The sequence below is a fragment of the Branchiostoma belcheri genome, unplaced genomic scaffold (assembly GCF_001625305.1).
Source record: "Branchiostoma belcheri isolate BF01 breed outbred unplaced genomic scaffold, Haploidv18h27 scaffold218, whole genome shotgun sequence".
Taxonomy (NCBI): domain Eukaryota; kingdom Metazoa; phylum Chordata; class Leptocardii; order Amphioxiformes; family Branchiostomatidae; genus Branchiostoma; species Branchiostoma belcheri.
Genome location: NW_017803691.1, coordinates 192,604 through 213,379, shown reverse-complemented (window position 1 = coordinate 213,379; position 20,776 = coordinate 192,604). Strand labels below are relative to the sequence as shown.

Here is a 20,776-nt window from a genome sequence, read left to right as displayed (position 1 = left end):
AACAACTGAGTTATATGTAGATTTTTATTCACATTTCATCAACAACTTATTACATTGATTTGTAGCTGATTATAACTACATGTATAACAAGAGTTCCACGATCTCATACCTTCGCCAAATGATGTTAACCCTGGCGGTTGACGAATTATACAAATTGAATGAATTTTAATCATTGATTTTGTACATAAGAGCCTCATTTGCATGGATTATGTCAGTTGATCATATTCTCCACCCAATGACAGCCTTATCTTAACAAAAAGGCTATTATAGCACTTCCTCATAAATTATGCAAATGAGATCATGATTTGAATAATTTTGTTTATTGATGTTCACCTTCACTTAACTTCCGAATGTGGCAAGTATGAAATTCCCAGCAGTTACAACTATGAAATTATGAAAAATTTGCCATTAATTATGCAAATTAGGTCCTCATTTACATAATCTATATCCTCGGATGTTTTTCTCGTTCTCAAGTAGATGTCACAAGTGTTTCATAGTTCTATTATCGAACAAAGCAGATTTATAGAATTTCCTCATTAATTATGTTAATTACCTCCTGTTTTGCATAATTGTCATCTGATTATGTCAAGCATCACTTCAATTACCTACATACCAAAAATCATGACAATCCGTTAACCGGTTCTTGAGTTATCCTCCTTCGAAATTTTTTCAACAAATGCTCCTGCAGTTCTAGAACAAGCCGCTAGGGGGCTTAAACTCATGTCACTTCTTCCCTATTCCAAGAGCTATCTGCCATCCAAAATTCGTGATCCTAGCATGTCCAGATCACGAGATATCAAAACCGGAAGTTCTGCTGCAGTACCTAGGAAAGCCGCCAGGGGGCCTAAAATCTAATCATTTCTAGGTCTCATGAAGACCTACCCACCTACCAAGTTTCATTCCAATCCATCCACAGCTTCTCAACTTATCTTGCTAAACCACACACAAACATACACACATACAAACGCTACTGAAAACAAAACCTTCTTGGCGAAGGTAATAATAACACTTTCAAGGCTCCAGATATGTTTTTCTGAATACCTGCACTGGTGCAGTCTGTAGAGTAGCAAAGGAGTCCCACTCAACTGTCATACATGTACCTTCAATATTGTGAATATTGATATTGGTTATATGAATAAAGAAGTGGAAACTGGAAAGATAACAAATACCTGCTGGTCTGACCCAACAACCAGTACTTCTCTGTTTATTCTTACTTATTATAAAACAGGCCAACTCAGATCGCTGATGTGTTTGTAGGGTCCCCGGCAGGAGGAGCAGAAGGGCAGACTGGGGGGACTAGGAGAGAGTCTTCAGCAGTACGGCATCAGCCTGGAGGTTCAGTACTCTCACACATTACATGACCGGGAAATCAGGTCAGCATGTCCTCTATTCCAAACTGAAGTCATGTCACACGACTAAAAGCAACTCTATACCAGCACGTTGGCATAAAATACTGCTCCTGTGCAAAACCCGTAATGCATTGTGCATAGCACTTATATAAGGTCTCATATAAGGTTGTATTTGCGTATCAGGGCTCGAAATACTCGGTGCATGTGCACCTTAGTACACCCATAATTGGAGCTGTGCACCTATTTTTTCTTTGTGGGTGCACTGGTGCACCCAAATATTTTTGTAGGTATTTTTGTACATATCAAATGTATAATAGTGCGCAGGATATTCTTGGCATCTATAAGTGTCAGAAAAATCAGAATCTTTGTTGTAGTTCTTGTTTAAGCTTTTGAAGTTAGCTCCCATTTCAGATTCAAGGTCAGAAGAGGAGCAGTAAGATCTGTAATTAGGTTTTATGTGGTGCACCAAAAAAAATTTTGTGCACCTAATTTTTCAGGTTGGGTGCACCAGTGCACCTATTCCCAAAAATGAATTTTGAGCCCGGCGTATACAAGATTAAATCCCGTGTGTAGTTTCCGAATATTGTGTCAGAAAATATATAATCTGCAACAGGCAAAATTCTGATGCAAAAATCCAGTGAAAACAGTGACAAACAAGAATTCTGAGATCTCATACCTCCATGAAATATATGAGTTTTTGTAAATGTTTTTTGTCTCATTGACTATGGAAATAAGGTCGTAATTAGCACAATCTAGTTCAATTTATGGTTTTCTAAATTCAAATTGCAATATTTTTAATGTAAAATTCCTCTCCTTTGTCATACTTTATTTCAACACGTCCTCATTAATTATGCAAATGACCTCTACATTAACACAATATAGACATAGTGATTTTAACTTTTGTCTTCCTAAGACCTACCAAGGTACCAAATATCATCACAATCCATAAAGGCGTTCTGAAGTTATTGTTTGTAAACACAAACACACACACACACACACAGACGCGCCATGCAAAAACAATACCTCCATTTTTCATGGAGGTAATCAGGGTTCTGCACAGGTGCAGTCGACACCTCTAGGTTTTTGACAGGTACGCTATGCCAACGTGCTAACTCTGCCAAGACTGGAAGAAAAGCTAAACAGAATTTCAATATTGACAGATTGATTGGTGGGGGTAATGGCAGGTAAACGCAGAGGGTAGGATGGGATATATACAACATACATGTACGAGAAACAGGTTTGGCTGCACGCATGGGAAGCCGTTATAGGGGGCCCTAAATTAACCTTCCTCTTTGTCTTTACAAGACCTACCCACCTACATGTAGTATTCACCACAATCCAAAGCTAAGTAAAAGTACCCAAAGTATGCAGAAACAGACACACCTAGTCCAATGAAAAATAATACCTTCATTCATGGAGATAGTGAGACAGTCCTTGTAAGGACAACTGGTGGTACCAAACATAAGAGTATTTAGGGACTGTCCAGAATGGTACGTGTGATCCTTTTTTCTTAAGGCCACACTGATTTAATTTTATGGATGACATCCACACGCGCATTGATTTTTGCCTGTTCTCAAAAAACAATCACTCTTAGGCTCTGGCCTGGGTGTCGTTCTCCGTAGTCCAGTAGCTAGTCACAGTAGGGAGCCGGTGGTAACTGTGGAGGATGACCAAGTTTCACATAACTCAAGAACTCAGTACAGTGCCGACTCATAAATGCCGCTAGAAGCCAGCATGTGCCTGTTTGTCATGCAAGTCGCTATGCAAATTCACAATACCAGCTTTGTAATCCTGTGATTTAGCAGCAATTTTTTTGGGGGGGGGTGGATTTTTCATTCGCCCGCGTGCACTATAGTTTGGAGGTCTTCACAGGTTGTCATCCATAAGATTAAGTCAGTGTGGCCTAATCAGAAAAAAAGCAGACAGATCCACGAAATTGACGTGGCCTTACATGGCAATTTGCTGTGAGAAGTCTGATGGAGGGTCGTTAAATCATGAATCTAGAAAATGTAGATTTTGTTTCTTGATAATCATGTTTGTAACATTAGTAAAATGTCAATAAAAAAAGATCAGAAACATTTTTTTTTTCTGTACAGATTTAGTAATGGCTGGATAATCAAGATAGGGAGAGGACTGGACATCTTCAGACCAACAAAGGTAAACTGTGTTACAGCTAGGCAGGGAAGAAGTCATGAAGGGAGGACAATTAATAATAAGTTTAATATTGTGTATGTGTGTATCTATGGAATCCAATGCAAGATGGGCAATAGAGGGTTTACATTTCCTCTAGAAAGGTATACAGCAGTAGATTCACCAAATTTACACAAGTCAGATCAAACATTTTGTGTAAGAAACTGTGTCCAAGCCATAGCTGTGACCACATAGAGTACAAAATGTAGCAACATGTCAATTCTGTAGTAACAGGTGTAAACTTGTTGTTTTCTGAAGGGTCAGTTCCAGATTGGTTTCTGTGACTATGACTTACGAGAGTGTCATGAGACAACTGTGGACATCTTTCACAACAAACATCTCAAGACTTCCACACACGGGGACGTCTCATCCTAGTTTCTTACAACAAAAAGAGATGAAATCCTATTAATCCTTTGAGAAATAATTAAATACAATGTATTGGTAGTAGCATGTTATTTCTGATACTTTCAAACTAAGTAAACATTTAAACGTAAGTCCACACCAATTTAATTTGTTGTTTCTCGGATTCGCCCTGTCCTTTTTTTTTTGGATTTGCAAACAAAAAAAATTGTTTTGTTTCAGAATCAACTGCAAAATGCTGAATGAAAGACATATTTTGGCCCCAACAGTTGAAGAAAGTCCTTTTCTTCCTAATTTTTAAATGTAACAGTGCAATTTTGTTTCATTAAAAGTTCAACATCTATTGTTTTAGGCCACACCAAGTAAATTCTATGGATGACGTCCTTTGGAGACCCTAAATCTAATGCGAGATAGGGAAAAAAAAGAAGGGCCCTAGAAAACAAGATGCCTAGATAAGAAATATTGCACTGCTGACAGGACCGTCCTGTCTGTTAATAGTTCCAAAAACGGCACTGCTTTGGAATTATTGACAGGATTTTTTTCAGTGCCATTTTGTTTTTTGTTTTTTTTTCATTTTTGTTTTCATTTTTTCAACCAGGCACAGGCTTTCGGCGTTACGGGTTTCACGTCAATCTGACGATTTGCGGCACTGTCGTGACTCTTTGGTCATAGTTACAGGAAGCGGAATTTCTTGTTTTTTTCTAGGAACAGGCCAAAATCAATGCGTGCGCGGACGTCATCCATAAAATTTACATGGTGTGGCCTTAATTATAAACCAGCCTGGTATGTTCACTTCATGGCTCATATTGTAACATTTCCTGCTATCATGGGGGTGCCTTGGCCTGTTTTTTTTTTATTCGTCCCTGTCGCTCCATATTTTTTTTAAAGTCTGACAAACAACAAATTAAATTGGTGTGGCCTAAACACTGCATATGTTCTTTTCTAAGCAGAATACATGATTGTGTACATTCCTACAGCCTGGAGTTTGATGACAAAACACTTTCAGTTAACCAAATCTGTAGAAGTCCTCAAACCATAAGTCCAATGCTACATGTGTAAATGATGTAAGTTATGGTTGTAAACTTTCAGGGTGCTAATATTGCAACAATTTTTAAAATTGCACTTGTGTACAAATGTACATATGTATTATGGTGGATGAAGCGACATACATGTATTATTGTAGTAACTGGATAGGAATATTAGCCAAAAGCATAAATTTACGTAATCGTCTACATACATATACATCTGTTATAGTACTGTATTAGTTATATATAGGATTATGATTATGATTATTGATATACTTTGACAATCATGTTTGTATCAGCAGTGCATGTAAATACACGTACTGTAACTGGATCAAGCATGAATATTTGTAGATCAACATCATTGGTTGACATGTACATGTACATGAAGTTACTACCCCTTAACATGTTCATGTATCCTTTCATTGGCTGATACAAGACAGTTGTGTCATGTCTGTCTGTCTGAATTTGATTGTAAATCTCTAGGATTGTGGCTGATATGAGACGTGTCTGCCAGGCCTCTGTCCGGGTGAGTTGAAGTACATCACCAACTCCAGACAGTTGTAGGAATTTGGACCATCGCATACCCAACTATACCCCTACTCTTTTTCAAAAGGTGTAGTGGGTTTAACGTATGGGGTGTGGCTTTCCCCAATCATGGGACCTCATTTAACATCTTATCTATAAGGTAAGGTATATCCACAAGGCCACACTGACTTGATTTAATTTTTTAAAGAAATCTGTGGCTGGTGTGGTGCTTGATGTAGGTTTGCTCAAAACCAGCCCCACACATTTTCCTGGTTTAATGATTCTCAGTTAGGCCACACTGATTTAATTCTATGGATGACATCTACATGTATGTGCACTTTGATTTTCGCCTGTTCTAAAAAAAATGATCTCTGATGAGGCTCTGGCCTGGGTGCCATCCTCTGTAGTCCGTAGTAACTAGCAACAATAGGGAGCCGGCAGTAACTACAGAGGATGGCACCCAGGCTGCCAAGGCTCCACAGAACTCTAGAACACAGTACAATGCCGCAAAAGGCCTTGTCGTAAAATTCTCTATGTATTCCAGTGGTTGGTTGATTTTATATCTTTTTTGGCAGCATTTTTTTGGCTGGATTTTTTTTTTATTTGCCTGCACACACTTATTCATTTGTTTATTTGGGGGTCTTTAGAAGATGTCGTCTATGATATTAAATCAGTGTGGCCTAACCAAAGCTCATATAATTCCTGCTGAGTGAGGAATGTTGTGTTAAGTCATGTAGGGATTCCTATGATCTTTTAACTTGACATTGCATTATTTACACCCAATAAAGGAAGAGAAAGCAACATGTGAGATTGAACTATTTTATTGAATCATCTTGATAACTCTTTCAGACAAAATATAAAGATCCTTTGAAGCTTACTCCGTACAATGGAGGTGGTAAAATTTGATGCATGCCATCACACAATTCCGATGGATTATAACATGAAAATGGGTTTAATAATATTGAAACATTTCACAGAGACAAGGACGGTTGCCATTCTGGCTGTAGCAAAACATGCAAACACTATTCTAAACTGGCAGTTTCTAACAGTCGATACTGATATGGCCAACTCTGATAATCATGACAAACTCCTACTACATGTCAAGTCCTAGATATAAATTGTCATTGGAAATACATTAAATTTTGCAGCCAAGTCAAACTGTTCTACATGTAGTAACTCACAACAGTAAAACCACTCAACTGACATGTCAAACTATGTAAAATATGAATGGCAATCAAAATAAAAACTTTTGAAGAATTGTGCAATCATCTGAATAAATCTTAGATTGGAAACTTGACTGCAAAGAGGACATAATCATTATTTATAACTTAGCAATATTTACATGTACTAATGTGATTGGATGGTCTGTGTATTACTGTAACAATCTTTCTACTATCTATGATACAGAAAACAACACAGGAACTGTCCTATCGGTTAAAAACCTGGCAGACATGTTTTTTGTGAAGGAAGTGTTCTACAAAGAGGTAGTTAACTTTGGTGCAGTACTGTAAATCATTTTATATTCACGGTCTGAGAAAAATGGACCTGTTTGCGGAACTATATGTTTGCGGTGGGGACAGGTGCAGAAGAAAGAAAGTGGGCGAATTATTTGTTCATGACAATGATAAATTTGTAGTACAGAAATGACTGCGAAAACTGTGGATATACAGTCATGTAAAACTACCGCGAATATAAAGTGATTTACAGTATCTAGTGTTCCTTTCATGTCAGGTAACAAGGCTAGAAACAGTGTCAGTGACATCTTTAGAGTCTATTATAGCACCATGTTGAAGTTCCTCATACATGTACAATGAATAACTTCAGACTCAAGAGCCAGCATTGCAAGGTGACATGCAATATCATTCAAAATTCCATGAATTACCACAAGTTTCCAACCTTGTTTCCTCCTGACATGTGGAGTTGTGTGGACATCATTGTCATCCATGGTTACAGAACAGAACACAACTGATATTTTAAAGCAAGATAGAAAACCAAGAGTTTAGATGTAACACACATAGCTAGCAAAGTAGCTATGGACTAGAAAACTTATCTTGAAAGTTCATCTGTGTTGGTAGAAGTCATTATGCAACAAGTTTAAACTGTAATTTTCCAACACATTAAATTGGACTCACCCAAATTTTGGACCATACAACTCCAGTCTTTGTCACGGAATGATCCACTGCTCACGGAGTCACGTGTGTTATCTGCGTGACGTCACGGAAGCGGTGGATTTGTACAGTAGAAAATTTGGGTGAGTCCAATTTTTGGAAAATTACAGTTTAAACTTGCTGCATAATGACTAGAAAACGTCTTGAGAAAAGTTGAAGTAGCAGTCAGACTAACAGTTCTTGCTAGTCACTGGTCTCAGTTGGACTGACAGACTGAGTTCACTGTTGCAACGTTTTTACTGCAGAAAGTCCACTCTACGTCTCTGACCCAGATGATCCTCCTGTCACAAATTGAGAAACAACAAAATTAAAAAGAAAGATAATAATGCAAAATGGTAGTTCCAAATACATAGTACAGCGATCTCATGAGAAGCACATGGAATGGTGTGGAGATAAATGCAGACACATGGTACATGTACACAGGTAAAGGTTAGACATCCAGGTAAAGAGATATGCCAAAGAACAGTTACTCAAGCAACTGGATATGATTTTGGAAACGGTTAGACGTTTCAGTTAGCATTTCCACCACCTTTCGTCAGTGGCACTGAAGAATTGTCAGAAAAGAGGTTTTTAAGCATGGATTATTGATTGATATGCATTATAAGTGAAGGCAAATGTTTTGAAAGTTAGACAAGTCAAGACAAGGGTGATGCAAATTAGTCAAATAGCTCCTGTTGTTTCAGGACAGGTGCATGTACCTTGTAATCTGTATTAAAGTCTAATGTCGAGAAACACCACACCCAAATGCCATGTAACTACTCTCCAAGCAGAGGTTTGGGTTTTGGGGGTATTTTTAGCGTGTTTTTAGGCTTTTTTATCGGGGTTTCTCTTTTGCACTGGAATTTTGGGTTTGGTGGGAAAAAAATTCAGTGCAAAAGAGAAACCCCGATAAAAAAGCCTAAAAACACGCTAAAAATACACGCTAAAAATACCCCCAAAACCCAAACCTCTGCTTGGAGAGTACCATGTAACAACTTATTTTCTGCTGACCATACGGATTACATGAATTACATGTTAATAGACTGGTCCAACTTCAGCATGAAAGTTCATCTGAGTTGGTAAATTACATTATGAAAAACTTTAACTTTTCTCCAACTCAAAATTTGACTCACCAGAAATTTTCGACCGAATCACTAAGTCTTCCTCAGCTATCTGACCCAAATGCTGTGGACACGTGATTTTTCCCACGTGTGATGTCAGCAAAGGGTCAAAGGTTGTCTGAAGTCTTCAAGAGAGGCATAAAAGAGGCCATATACATCAGGGCACTTCAACCATCGCTCAACCGGGACGGGGGGCGATATCGACTTCAGACAACCTTTGACCCTTTGCTGACGTCACACGTGGGAAAAATCACGTGTCCACAGCATTTGGGTCAGATAGCTGAGGAAGACTGAGTGATTCGGTCGAAAATTTCTGGTGAGTCAAATTTTGAGTTGGAGAAAAGTTTAAGTTTTTCATAAGACTGGTCCAACTGTATGTGACAGACTGAACTTTTTTTTTCAGTTTGGCATGACACATGCTTTCTTGCAACCCTTTAAGTTTATTAACATATATTATAAATGAAAAATGAAAACTGCTGAAATTTGAAGCTAGCTAAAATGTGTGTAACACCATGTCAGGTACATGTATGTTAGTATAAAGGTACATTTGTAGTGTACTACCACCAGCTATGTCTCTACAAGTCATGCAACTTTTACAAACTGGACAGAAGGTAGAGATAATGGGCTCACAACAAGACAATGCTATAAAACTAGAGAAAAAATGCAAAAAGATTAGTTAGAATACTGGAAATGAACTAGTTGCACAGCAACAGGTAAGATACTGTAAAGCATATGGAACAGGTTGTGTACATTTAACAATGGAAAAGATATAATGGACAGGTAATCAACAGTGCTTGTCCACCACCAAAAAGACAGTATGTTCACATATTTTAAAATGCACATATTAAAGTATGCCTTGAAATCTGTAAACTTCAGATTCAAAGATGACAATGACAGACATGAAGAGCCACTGCCTTGTAGTTTGTCAATAATGACAGAGAATGATTAATAAGAACAATGAAAGCAAACTGTTCTTCCTACAAAAACAAAGTGTTGTCTGACATGCAACAGAAAGTCAACCTTGAAGTGAACAGAGGAAGCGTTTCTACATCTCTGTACTTAGGAATGGTCAGGCAAGGAGAATGGGAGCATGTAGCTATGAAATTTGTATTATAATAGTCTAGTAGGCACAAATTTGATTGAAAAACACCATCATATTCCATCCTACTGTATTCATGACAGACCTTACTAAGCCTATACAATGTATAAGACTGGTAAAAGTTTTCAACATGTAACATTTACTGTACATGTACATCATCACAGGAAGAGAGAGACATAGCGCTAAAGTACTAGTAAATCTGAACATCTGGAAGTGAACTGGAGGTGGAAGTACCTTCATAAAACAAAGGAATACAAGGTTACCAGTCCATTTGTACATGTACATACAAGTCTCTTATTAAGTTAAATGTTTAAAAACATGCTTGACTTTGTTACAAACTACAATTAAGACCAACACATTTGGGCAGATATGGAATTTGATATCAATGACAATAGAATACCAGCCTCATGCAGAATGTACATACATGTAGTACATTCTGTAAGAGATTACATGTGTATGCACAGTGACTATGCATAAGTACCAATGAGATAATATTTCAAAATTCTCTTACTAAATTGCTCTCTCATGTAACCTCTAATTTAGTCTAAAGAATTTAGTCAAAACTTAAACATTTTCTGGAGTAAAAAACAACAGAGGACTTGTAAGGTTTGTAGTGAATATGACCCATCCTTCCCTGCCTGACCACACCCTAGATGAGGCATGCATGAGGCCTAAGGGAAAAAAATGTTGTGTTTCCTGTTTCAGTTCTGAAAAAAATTGGTGTCCCTTGCAGGGGTCCACCCCCCAAAACAAGGCTAGGGTCGGCAGTTTTGTCTGTCGGGAAACAGGAAACAACATTTTTTTCCCAGGCCTGAGAGATAATACAGCTTCACTCACTCCGATCCCGGTCCTGCCCTTCCTCCCCCTCTAACTGGTAGTCTGCCCCCTCCATCTGACACAAAACACACCAGACAGAACATCACCTCACAGCAACATGTCATACACATACCAGTGGAGTCAGCAGGCCCCAGTAGACAAATTGGAAGTTGTAGAGAAAATTCTGCACATCGTAGCTGACAACTTGTTTTAAGTGAAAAAATTCCACACTGAAATATTTGGGCACAGTAGCCCTTTGTACCATGTGTCAGATATTGCAACATTCGAGGGGTGAGCCTCAGCCAGAATGAAGCACTTTGGAGCAGAACTGTTTCAAGCAGAGTAAGTTTGAATGCCCATATCTAGATCTTGCCAGGAGCAGGCCATCTGCATTTCAGGTAAAGTTTGTGGATTCATGAAACCAGAAAAACGAGTCAGTACAAACGTCAAGTGCATGACAGAAACATGACATAAGGCCACACCAATTTAATTTGTTGGTTCACGGATTCGCCTGCTTCATTTTCTTCTGATTTGCAAAAAAAAAACAACTAAACATTTCAGCGCTGAATCACTCCAAAATACCAAAATGCTCAGATTTTGACTCCAACAGTTGAAGGAAGTCCCTTCCCTTGTTACAGTTTTTCTATCTATCAATGCAGTGGTTTGACTAAAAGTTTAAAATTCATTGCTTGAATTACAAACCAGCCTGGTATGTTGACTTCATGGCTCCCATCGTAGCATTTGGGGCTATCATAGGATGCCTAGGCCTGTTTTTATTTTAATTTTTTCCCCATCACTTTATATTTTTTTCTTCTTTTTTCTTCCGAGAACCAACAAATCAATTTGGTGTGGCCTAATCATATTCATAACAAACAAAAATGGCTAATGAGCACCAAGTATCTTGATGTGGCTGTTAATGACTGAAGAAATTCTGGTAAACAGTCTATAAGGCCATGGCTGAATTCAGCTGCTGTGACCATGTGAAATCAGCTACTAATTCTGCAGTGTGACAAAAGAGATGATGTCCTATACTACAGGTCTACATGTACAACTGCATGTGTGTATGCTTTACACCATTGCACAGGTGTTAGGAGAGGTCTAATGGATGCAATACAATTTACATTTGTAGTAGGATATGTTCAAGCTCACAAACTATGAACAATGTAGTTTTCACAACACCAAAGGTCATGGAATTCTCAAGCTGAAGTTAAAATGAGACTATATATTTCCAAGCGATGTCTGTTTTGCCTACAGTGATTCATCTCTCAATATCTTAAAATACAAGTGCATCAAATTGTAATTTTTGTTAAATTTTAAAGGCATTGGCAAGATTTACGACATAAAACACAAAAAAATTAATTGTTAAGGATTGATTTGGAATATATTGTTACTAAGGCCACACCAATTCAATTTCTTGGTTAACGGATTTGTCTAGAAAAATAATGGAGCGGGCGGGTTAAAACATAAGAAAATAAAAACAGGCCTAGGCATCCTATTATGCCCCAAAATGGTACGATAGGAGCCATTAAGTCAACACACCAGGCTGATTCAAATTAAACAATGAATTTTGAACTTTTAATGATGCTATGATGATGATAGCATTGAAAGATTAAATAATTGTAACAACTAGGAAGAAAAGGACTGTTTTCAACTGTTCAGGGCAAAATATGAGCATTTTGCAGTTGATTCTGAATTTCTATTTTTATTTGCAAATCAGAAAAAAATGAAGCGGGCGAATCCGTTAACCAAGAAATTAAATTGGAGGCAATTTTTGCAGTCAAATTACTCATTGGCAAACTAATTCAAGTGGTGCACATCAGATGTGGAGAAGTTGAGCATCATTCAGCATTTCAATTTATGAGTCCAACAAACTAGGCTTTCAGCAAATCAAAGTACAATGTACATCAATGTACATGTACTCTCAGGCTGGTAGTCACAGTTACTGAACTGAACTGAATCAATGAATTCTATCATTGAACAGCCTCCAGTTTAATCTGGAATTCCAGTTTAATTCCAGACCAATTCCCAGTTCTTAGCAAACCTACATGTAGATGGGATAATATCATAAATAAATTATGCTGTAAGAAATACAAAGCTACCATCGAGGAACCCTTGGGGATTAACCCAATTCTGCAGAATTCTGGGAACTGGAGCCAGAATTCTGCAGAATTTTGGAACAGTTACTACATGTAGAGCCAGAATTCTGAAACTGGTGTCAGGATTCTGCAGAATTTTGGAACTACATTTAGAGCCAGAATGCTGGAACTGGAGTCAGGATTCTGCAGAATTCCAGTTCTGGAATTCTGGTTTTAAATTGGAGGCTGTTATGTATATATTAGGTTCATAAACAAGCGTATATGTTCCATCTTACATGTATATCACGGTACCTAGTGGGTCCATGTTGCTGTACGTACCTCTCTGTCTGTGGCTAGTGGTGAGATGGCTCCTGACCTGTCGTTGGGGTCTCCAAAGCTGAGAGTAAGGGGGGACCGTGTGACCGATCTGTCAGGGGAGCGAGGTCTGGATCTGTCAGGAGACTTGAGAATGCTCCTGGGGGGGCTGGACCTGCGGGGACTGGTTGACCGTCTGTAGGGAGAGCGTGAGTAGTGACCGGAGGTGTCTGTTGGTGGGGAGATCCGGGATGGGGAGAAACCACGCCGCCTCAGCTCTTGATATGCTCGTTCCCTGCACAAAACATACACCAAAAATTCTAACTACTAGTGTTTATTGTTTTTTTGTTTATTTATTTATATAACCAGGAAATACATGTCGCCTATTGGCGTTTTTCAAAGATTCCTAGGGGGATAACCCCTGAAAACTACATGACATTATATTATAACAAAAGAAAGAAATATAAATAATCAAATCAAAGAGACAAGGAAAGTCAAATAATATTGTCATTAAAGTGCTCATGACACTAACATACGACCTTATCTGATTGTAGTTGACATGACTAGTATTACCCGGCTAACAGACACAATTACAACAAATATACACTGTTCTCCTCAGTTACATTCAAAATTTCAATGCCCTGCCTTGGAAAAGTCAGCACAAGCCAGTCCCAGCATACATTTGCATCTCTTCGTTTCATATTTGCATTAATATTATTATACATTTTATTTCCTGAGCTAACATCACCCTGTGATGAGCACTTTTCACCATCATCATCATTTCACCAACACTTTTGATGTGTGCTATAATATTATCTCTTGTGGTGGCAAACGGACTGTGCCAAATCTTCCTTCCCTCAAGGAAAGGAGAGAGCTGGCTGCCATTACCCTACTAAAATTAAAAGAACATGCCGAAACTAGAACATCCACTTCACGAACTGGTTCCACCTCAGAGACTGACTTCAACGAGGCGTAAACTGAGAAACCACATGACAACATCAGCCTTCCCTTGGCCAGAACAGAACGGCTGAGAAAATTATTTTTGTACACTGCTGTCAGACTGTACAATGAGACTTTGTTAGTTTGTAATACGCCGTTATCTCGTGCCCCTTTCAAGTATAGTATCCGAATTAATGTGTTTTTTATGCCATTCTTTCAGAATTGCTTTTAACTCGCTTAAATGTCGTAGCTACAAAATACTAGTTTAATTCTATTTTAAAGATTATGAATAGATGAAAGATGTTTTTAAATAATTTATGTACAATATATTGCGTATTTTAGCAATTTAAAATGTTGCAAGATCTTAAAATGTTGTAAGTAGTAATTTCAATTTAAGGTATTTCTGAATATTTCGAAATGTAGTAACATATTAGTGCAACGTGCTCGCGACTTGTGGACAAATCTCACAATTCAGCCGTGAGGCTGCGATGGGTTTTGGTTTTCAATAAACAATAAACAATCAATATAATACAGAAAATATGGCGGGAAGCAAACTTGGGAACTGTTGAAAAAGAGTCAGAGTTTGTGAGCAGTCAAGTAAAATGCTACAACGTACTTCTCAAACCTCTCTGCTGTGAGATTCCTCTTTGTTCTCTCCAGGTCTGACTCCAGCTGTGCGGCTCGTGTACGCAGGGTGGTGATCTCACGCTGCTGGCTCTGACTGGGCAAAATCAGTCAAAAAACTTCATGGAGTTTTTGTGAATAAGGCCACACCAATTTAATTTCTTGGTTAACGGATTTGCCCACTTCATTTTTTTCTGATTTGCAATAAAAAAAAATTCAGAATCTACTGCAAAATGCTCATATTTTGCCCTGAACAGTTGAAAATAGTCCTTTTCATCCTAGTTGTTACAGTTATTCCATCTTTCAATGCAGTGGTATCATTATAAGTTCAAAATTCATTGTTTAAATTTTGAACCAGCCTGGTATGTTGACTTCATGGTTCCTATCGTACCATTTTGGGCCATAATAGGATGCCTAGGCCTGTTTTTATTTTTATTTTTATTTTTATTTTTTTCGTCCGCCCGCTCAATGTTTTTTCTAGAAAAATCCGTTAACCAAGAAATTAAATTGGTGTGGCCTAAGAGATGTATTACCAGTACCCAGTACAGGTACATGTAATACCCCTATAAGTTGGGTATTTGAGAGAACAGACATTGCATGTAACAGCAGCAACACATAGAACACAACCAGAACCTTAGACTGTCTTACAGGGGAACATGGGACGTACAGAATACAGATGTCAAACCATTTGTCCTACAAGTCTGTTCTAGCTCAATGTCTCACAAATTCCCACAAAAGTTCTTGTGACTTCAAAACATTGCTTCATCATTTTGGAGTCTTTCAAGTTACAATGTATACTTCAGACTCACCAATCAAAGAGTAAAATTTCACTAAAGGTACTTTGCCAGTGGACTAATGACTTACATGTATAAGAAGATTAAAATAAACTAGAGGCCCCTCTATTGTAAGCAATTGATACCAGATGCGGGGACAGCTGTCCCCCATGTGAATCAATGCAGAGGTTGGTGGGGGTAGTTCATTATATATCTAACACAAAAGGTCCACTGCAGCGACATAGGGACCCCCCACGAGGCCCTATTTCGAACTTGACCATGGCCTCTACAATGGTAGCTTGCCTACCAAAAATCATGAACATCTGTTTAAATATACTCGAGTTATTTTGCTCACAAGCCACAAACACAAAAAAGTCCACTGCAGTGACATATGGACTCCCCACGAAGCCCAAATTCGCACTTGGCATTGGCCTCAACAATGGTAATCTGCCTGCCAAAAATCATGGACGTCGAACAATGCCTTCAAGAGTTATTCCGATAAATCCGCAGTCACCCACAATGCGGCGAGACAATTTCATAGTCTTTCTGACGAAGACAAAAATGTCTTGTTAAGACTGTTCCCCGTACAGACATGTCTAAGGTTGTGGTTGGTGCTTACGTCTTGCTCTCTGCCAGTGTCAGTCGGTCTTTCAACAGTTGGATCTCCGAGCGCTGCTCCTGCTCAGTCAGCTGCGAGGCAAACTCCCGCTCGCGATTGGTCGACAACAGACCCTCCAAGTTACGCACGGACGCGCGTTCGCTCGACACTTGGCTACGAAGCAAGTCCGCTTCTCTCCGGAGCTCTTCTAATGCTGTTTTGGCCTGTAAGAGACAAAAGGAGTCTCCATAACATTAAAGGGGTGCTGATGTCACAGAAATCAAAAACAAACCTACAGTGTCACTGTAAGACAGACTATGCATTATGTACAAAATGACTAGAGTGGAATTTGCTGTCACCAAATACATTAGGGGCATTATCATTTAGATAGCTTTAAACACTATTTAGAGATAGATGTTCAAAGGGTAGATGTAACATAAGTTGTTTGGTGTGATGTAGCCAGTTCCTGACGTGCCAGTATAGTTAGTCTGGTAGAAATCCCAAGGCTAACGCATTGCCACCGGATAGCTCTGCATGGGAGAATGAGCTTTTGGAATCAAGTTTTAGTTACGGCAGGTCAGTTGGGAAGGCCACTAGGCTAGACTCTAGTCTAGAGTCCCACATGCCTTCCATGTACCTGTTCTGAGTCCACACTCTTCTGTGTGAGCTGTCGAGACAAGCCTTCCTTTGTAGTGTCCAGTTTGACACACAGGTCGCGGACAGACGACAGGTCAGTGCTGAGGGCACCTTTCTCCTCCTCCACCTGCCGCAGGTCCTCCTCCAGGTTCTGCAGTGACACTGTCAGGTTGGACACCTGCAGCTCGTACGCCTGCTGGGCTGCCAGGTGCTGAAACAGGTGTACAGTACAGTTACATTTACATGTACAGGTTGGACACCTGCAGCTTCTATGCCTGCTGGGCTGCCAGGTGCTGCAACAGGTGTGCAGTACAATGTCATTTACATGTACAGGTTTGACACCTGCAGCAGGTGTACAGTACAAACTACATTGTATGTCATTTACATGTACAGGTTGGACACCTGCAGCTTGTACGCCTGCTGGGCTGCCAGGTGCTGAAACAGGTGTACAGTATAAACTACACCAGTCTGTCATTCACATGTATGGAGATGGACTCCAGTTAATCACACGACATCAGGAAGGGTAACCTGGATACACCTCTGGCCAGGTGTACTACGTCTTTGGGCAGGTGTACTACGCTTCTGGGCAGGTGAACTATGTCTCTAGGCAGGTGTACTACACCCCTAGGCATGTGCACTACACCTTTGGGCATGTGTACTACGTCTTTGGGCACTCTGGGTACGCCACTGGGCATGTGACAATCATGTACTTATACACTAGGCACACCTCTGGGCAGGTGTATTACGTCTTTGGGCATACATGTATGTACTACACCACTGGGCATATGTACTACGCCACTGGGCATGTGTACTACACTGTACACTTCGGGGCACTAGATGCACCCTGGGTACACCTCTGGGCAGGTGTACACGCATGTACTATGCCTCTGGGCAGGTGTAGCCTGGGCACGCCTCTGGGCATGTGTACTACACTGTACACTTCGGGGCACTGATGCACCCTGGGCACGCCTCTGGGCAGGTGTACTATGCCTCTAGGCAGGTGTAACCTGGAATGTCATTGTTACAAAATGTTCTGATGAAACGCCATTTATATTTAGCAATCTCGCATTCTGTGCAAAAATACAATGTGTCATTAAAGGCATGCACAGTATTGAATGTACCAGTTACTTACACATTCTGTCCCAGTTGTGTACTCCTGGTAGTGAAAGCATTGGTGGAAACATACATCAACATATTTGTCAAAATCTTACTTCTGACTACTTTTTATTCAGCATATTAAGCAATTTTAAGTACATTGTACAGTTTACTTTTCAGTATATAATATTTTATACATGTATACACTTTCAGCTTGAGCAGGGCTGGAAATACTTTTTCCTACACACATTGAAAATAACCTGCACAATTTTTACAGAGAACTTTGAAGAATAACCAAAGCCCGGATATGTATGCAGGGATCGAAATTTTTTTGATTAGGTGCACTGGTGCATCGCTATGGAAATAACACAGTAATGATCTTACCAAAAAAAAAAATAAATATTAAAAAAAATCTATAGAAATGAAAGAAAATTCACACAAAGCCTCGGTCTTTTTGCACTAGACTCCTCGGTTGATTCAGTTTCGGAATCCGAATCTGATGACCCGGAAGGAGCTCGAGAGGCCGTGGAGGGCCCGGGAGTGTTGTCGAGAGCACATGGCCGCCCCCCCTCCCCCTCTGTCTCGGCGCTCCCACGGCACGGTCTGTCCACATGTGTGGGTATGACATAAATAAAATACACGGTGTATTCTGCATCATCCTCAGTCCCAGCCCTCCCGCGGATCCGATCTCCCTCCGACCCTCGGGCGATCCGACGCGCGGTCGGGCTGGTACTTCGGGCGATACGGAATACACCGTGTTGTATTCTATATGTACAGCCCGGTTGGGAACCCATTATCGAACGTTAACATGGCCCGGGTATGAAATAATGTATCCTACCTCCTGTATCTCCCTCTCCTGACTGTCTGCCTTCTCCCTCAGCCTTCGCACCTCCGACTCTCGAGACATCAGCTCCAGTTTGGTGTTGCTGGACTCTCCCTGGTGCTGGTGGGCCTCCATCTCCCACCGCTCTGCCTGCGAGCTGGCCTTACGATAATTGTCCAACAGGTCTGCTATTTCACGGTCCTGAACACAGAGCACAAAACATGTCCAATTTTTCTCCTCCACACAAGTAGTACTATTCTAGAAAATACTGGCACTGCAGCCAGTTTTTGTCCTGCAACTGGAGTATCACTTACTCCCATACTCTACAAATTGCAGTATCGTCACTCTCTGAAAGAATTGATTAATCACATTACATTATAGGTTCTATATGTCTACATGAGTGTATATCCAGTATATGTCCACTGTACATTTAATTTGCTACCCAAACTTTGTAATTATGTTGTGTTTTATGAGCCTTAAGAAGCTTTAATGATCCACATTATGTGTCTTGTGTCCAATGCTCTTAAATCTATGCGAATAAGATGAAATTAAAATAACTGGAGTAGAAGAAAAGGGACTTATTCTAAGTGGCAGGAGTCTGACCTTAGCTGCCAAGAGGTCCTCACACCTGGACACCTCTGCGATGTAGTCCTGCACCTGTTGTTTCAGACGTTCTCTGTCTGACATAGTCTCCTCCAGGTCCTGATGTACAGCCTGTACAACAGTGCACATAGTTAGCAGAGTCTGTACAGGGGTCCAAATACCCCTCTGTGTGCAAGTTGGTGCAGGTAAAAATGGTACCGTGCCATGCCCGTAGTCAGGGGGGATTCTTCGACCGCAAAGTGGGCGTGGCGCGGAATGCTGGTCACCCATTGGTCGCCGCTAGGCTATGTGGATGCGAAATTGATCTACTCTGATGTCCCGATTAAACGTACCGGTACGTTTATTTTTTTCGGCCCGAACGTCCACCCGGTACATTCTTATTAGGGACGGTACGTTTATTAATTTTTGGGAAAAAAATTGTCCGTACGTACCGCACCATCAGCAAGTGGCCGGCGCCCGCAAAATTCGGCAACACGTCACAGATAAATATTTGGTCCATGATAGCGGCATTTCCCATGAATATAATGTATATTATTTATTTTTCGCCTGCTGTCCATTTTTAAGTCCCAAAACGTCTGAAAAAGCAAAAATTTGCCCACAAAACCGAAGGGGAAGGCGAGTAGCTAATCGACGTATTTAGCACACGGCGGCCGCAAGTCCTTGTCAAAATCGGCAACGCGGCAGAAAAATGCCTGGTCCATTTTAGCGATATTTACCATGAAAAAAACGTATGTGATTTATTTTCCCTCTGGTGTTAGTTTTTAGGTCCCGAAACCCCTAAAAAAGTAGAAATTTGCCCACAAGACGGACGGCCGACGTGGGGAGGGCGCCTAGCGCCAGAGCAGCATGACCCGTAAAAAACTAAAAAGTCAAAGGTCATAGGGCACCCATATTGCGCAATCACCGTAAAAGCGCCGATTTAGCTAATTTTAGGGCGTTTAAAATTGATACAATCACATTATCGATTTTAAAAAAAAACAATGGGATGGAAACCAATCAAAATTTTATGCTGAATAATATTTTTTTTCTTCAAAAGTTTTTTTCTTCAGAAGTTTTTCTTCTTCAGAATCCAGACTTTGACCAGACTAGACAATGTACCATACCAAATAATTATTATGTTGAAATGGATTTTGTTGTAGATATACTCATTAAACCCCTATATTTGTACTTAATTGGGCTTGATTTTCTATCTCTTAAGTTAGTCAGATTTTCAACTCAAGTTGCAGGAGAAGGCTTAGCAAAGTGCATTTCAGAAGTGTAAAATGCAATAGCTTCTCCTACGGATTTTGTATTTCCCAGAAATAAGTACAATATAAATATATACTCATTAATTAAAGTGATATATACTCACTAATTAAATGTAACAGTGAAAGATTTGCCAATATATTGGTATTGAAATAAAGAGCACATTTTAGTATCAAAGACACACAGTTCACCTGTCAATTTGGTCATTTTCCGGGGGGTACGTTTATTCCGGAGGGTATGTTTATTAGACTTTGACGATTTGTCCGGGGGGTAGTGTTTATTCCGGGGGGTAGTGTTTATTAGGGACGATGAGAGTACATGTACCCAACACAGGTTCAGGCAGCACTTTGGCAGAACGTACTGCGCTTGCACAAAAAAATTGGATTTTTTCTATGGGTTTTTCCTTACAATTAGTTAC

General features: G+C 39.8%; 2 protein-coding genes across 3 annotated transcripts in view; one reads left to right on the top strand and one right to left on the bottom strand.

Moving 5' to 3' along the window:
• Positions 1-4,101, top strand: part of LOC109470057 (MIT domain-containing protein 1-like) — a 19,045-nt gene extending 14,944 nt beyond the window's left edge. For both annotated transcript variants that reach the window (XM_019768837.1, XM_019768836.1), the window contains exons 5-7: positions 1,258-1,373; positions 3,446-3,506; positions 3,798-4,101. In XM_019768837.1, coding sequence (XP_019624396.1) covers positions 1,258-1,373; positions 3,446-3,506; positions 3,798-3,914 — 294 coding nt within the window. In that variant the 3' untranslated portion in view covers positions 3,915-4,101. The remainder of the gene's footprint in view (positions 1-1,257; positions 1,374-3,445; positions 3,507-3,797) is intronic.
• Positions 4,102-7,707: 3,606 nt separating this feature from the next.
• LOC109470046 (centrosomal protein of 135 kDa-like) overlaps positions 7,708-20,776 on the bottom strand; it is a 51,763-nt gene continuing 38,694 nt past the window's right edge. Inside the window, exons 22-29 of the mRNA XM_019768824.1 lie at positions 19,114-19,224; positions 18,526-18,711; positions 16,594-16,803; positions 15,978-16,180; positions 14,578-14,682; positions 13,047-13,317; positions 10,654-10,708; positions 7,708-7,898 (exon numbers count right to left, since the gene is read on the bottom strand). Coding sequence (XP_019624383.1) covers positions 7,873-7,898; positions 10,654-10,708; positions 13,047-13,317; positions 14,578-14,682; positions 15,978-16,180; positions 16,594-16,803; positions 18,526-18,711; positions 19,114-19,224 — 1,167 coding nt within the window. The 3' untranslated portion in view covers positions 7,708-7,872. The remainder of the gene's footprint in view (positions 7,899-10,653; positions 10,709-13,046; positions 13,318-14,577; positions 14,683-15,977; positions 16,181-16,593; positions 16,804-18,525; positions 18,712-19,113; positions 19,225-20,776) is intronic.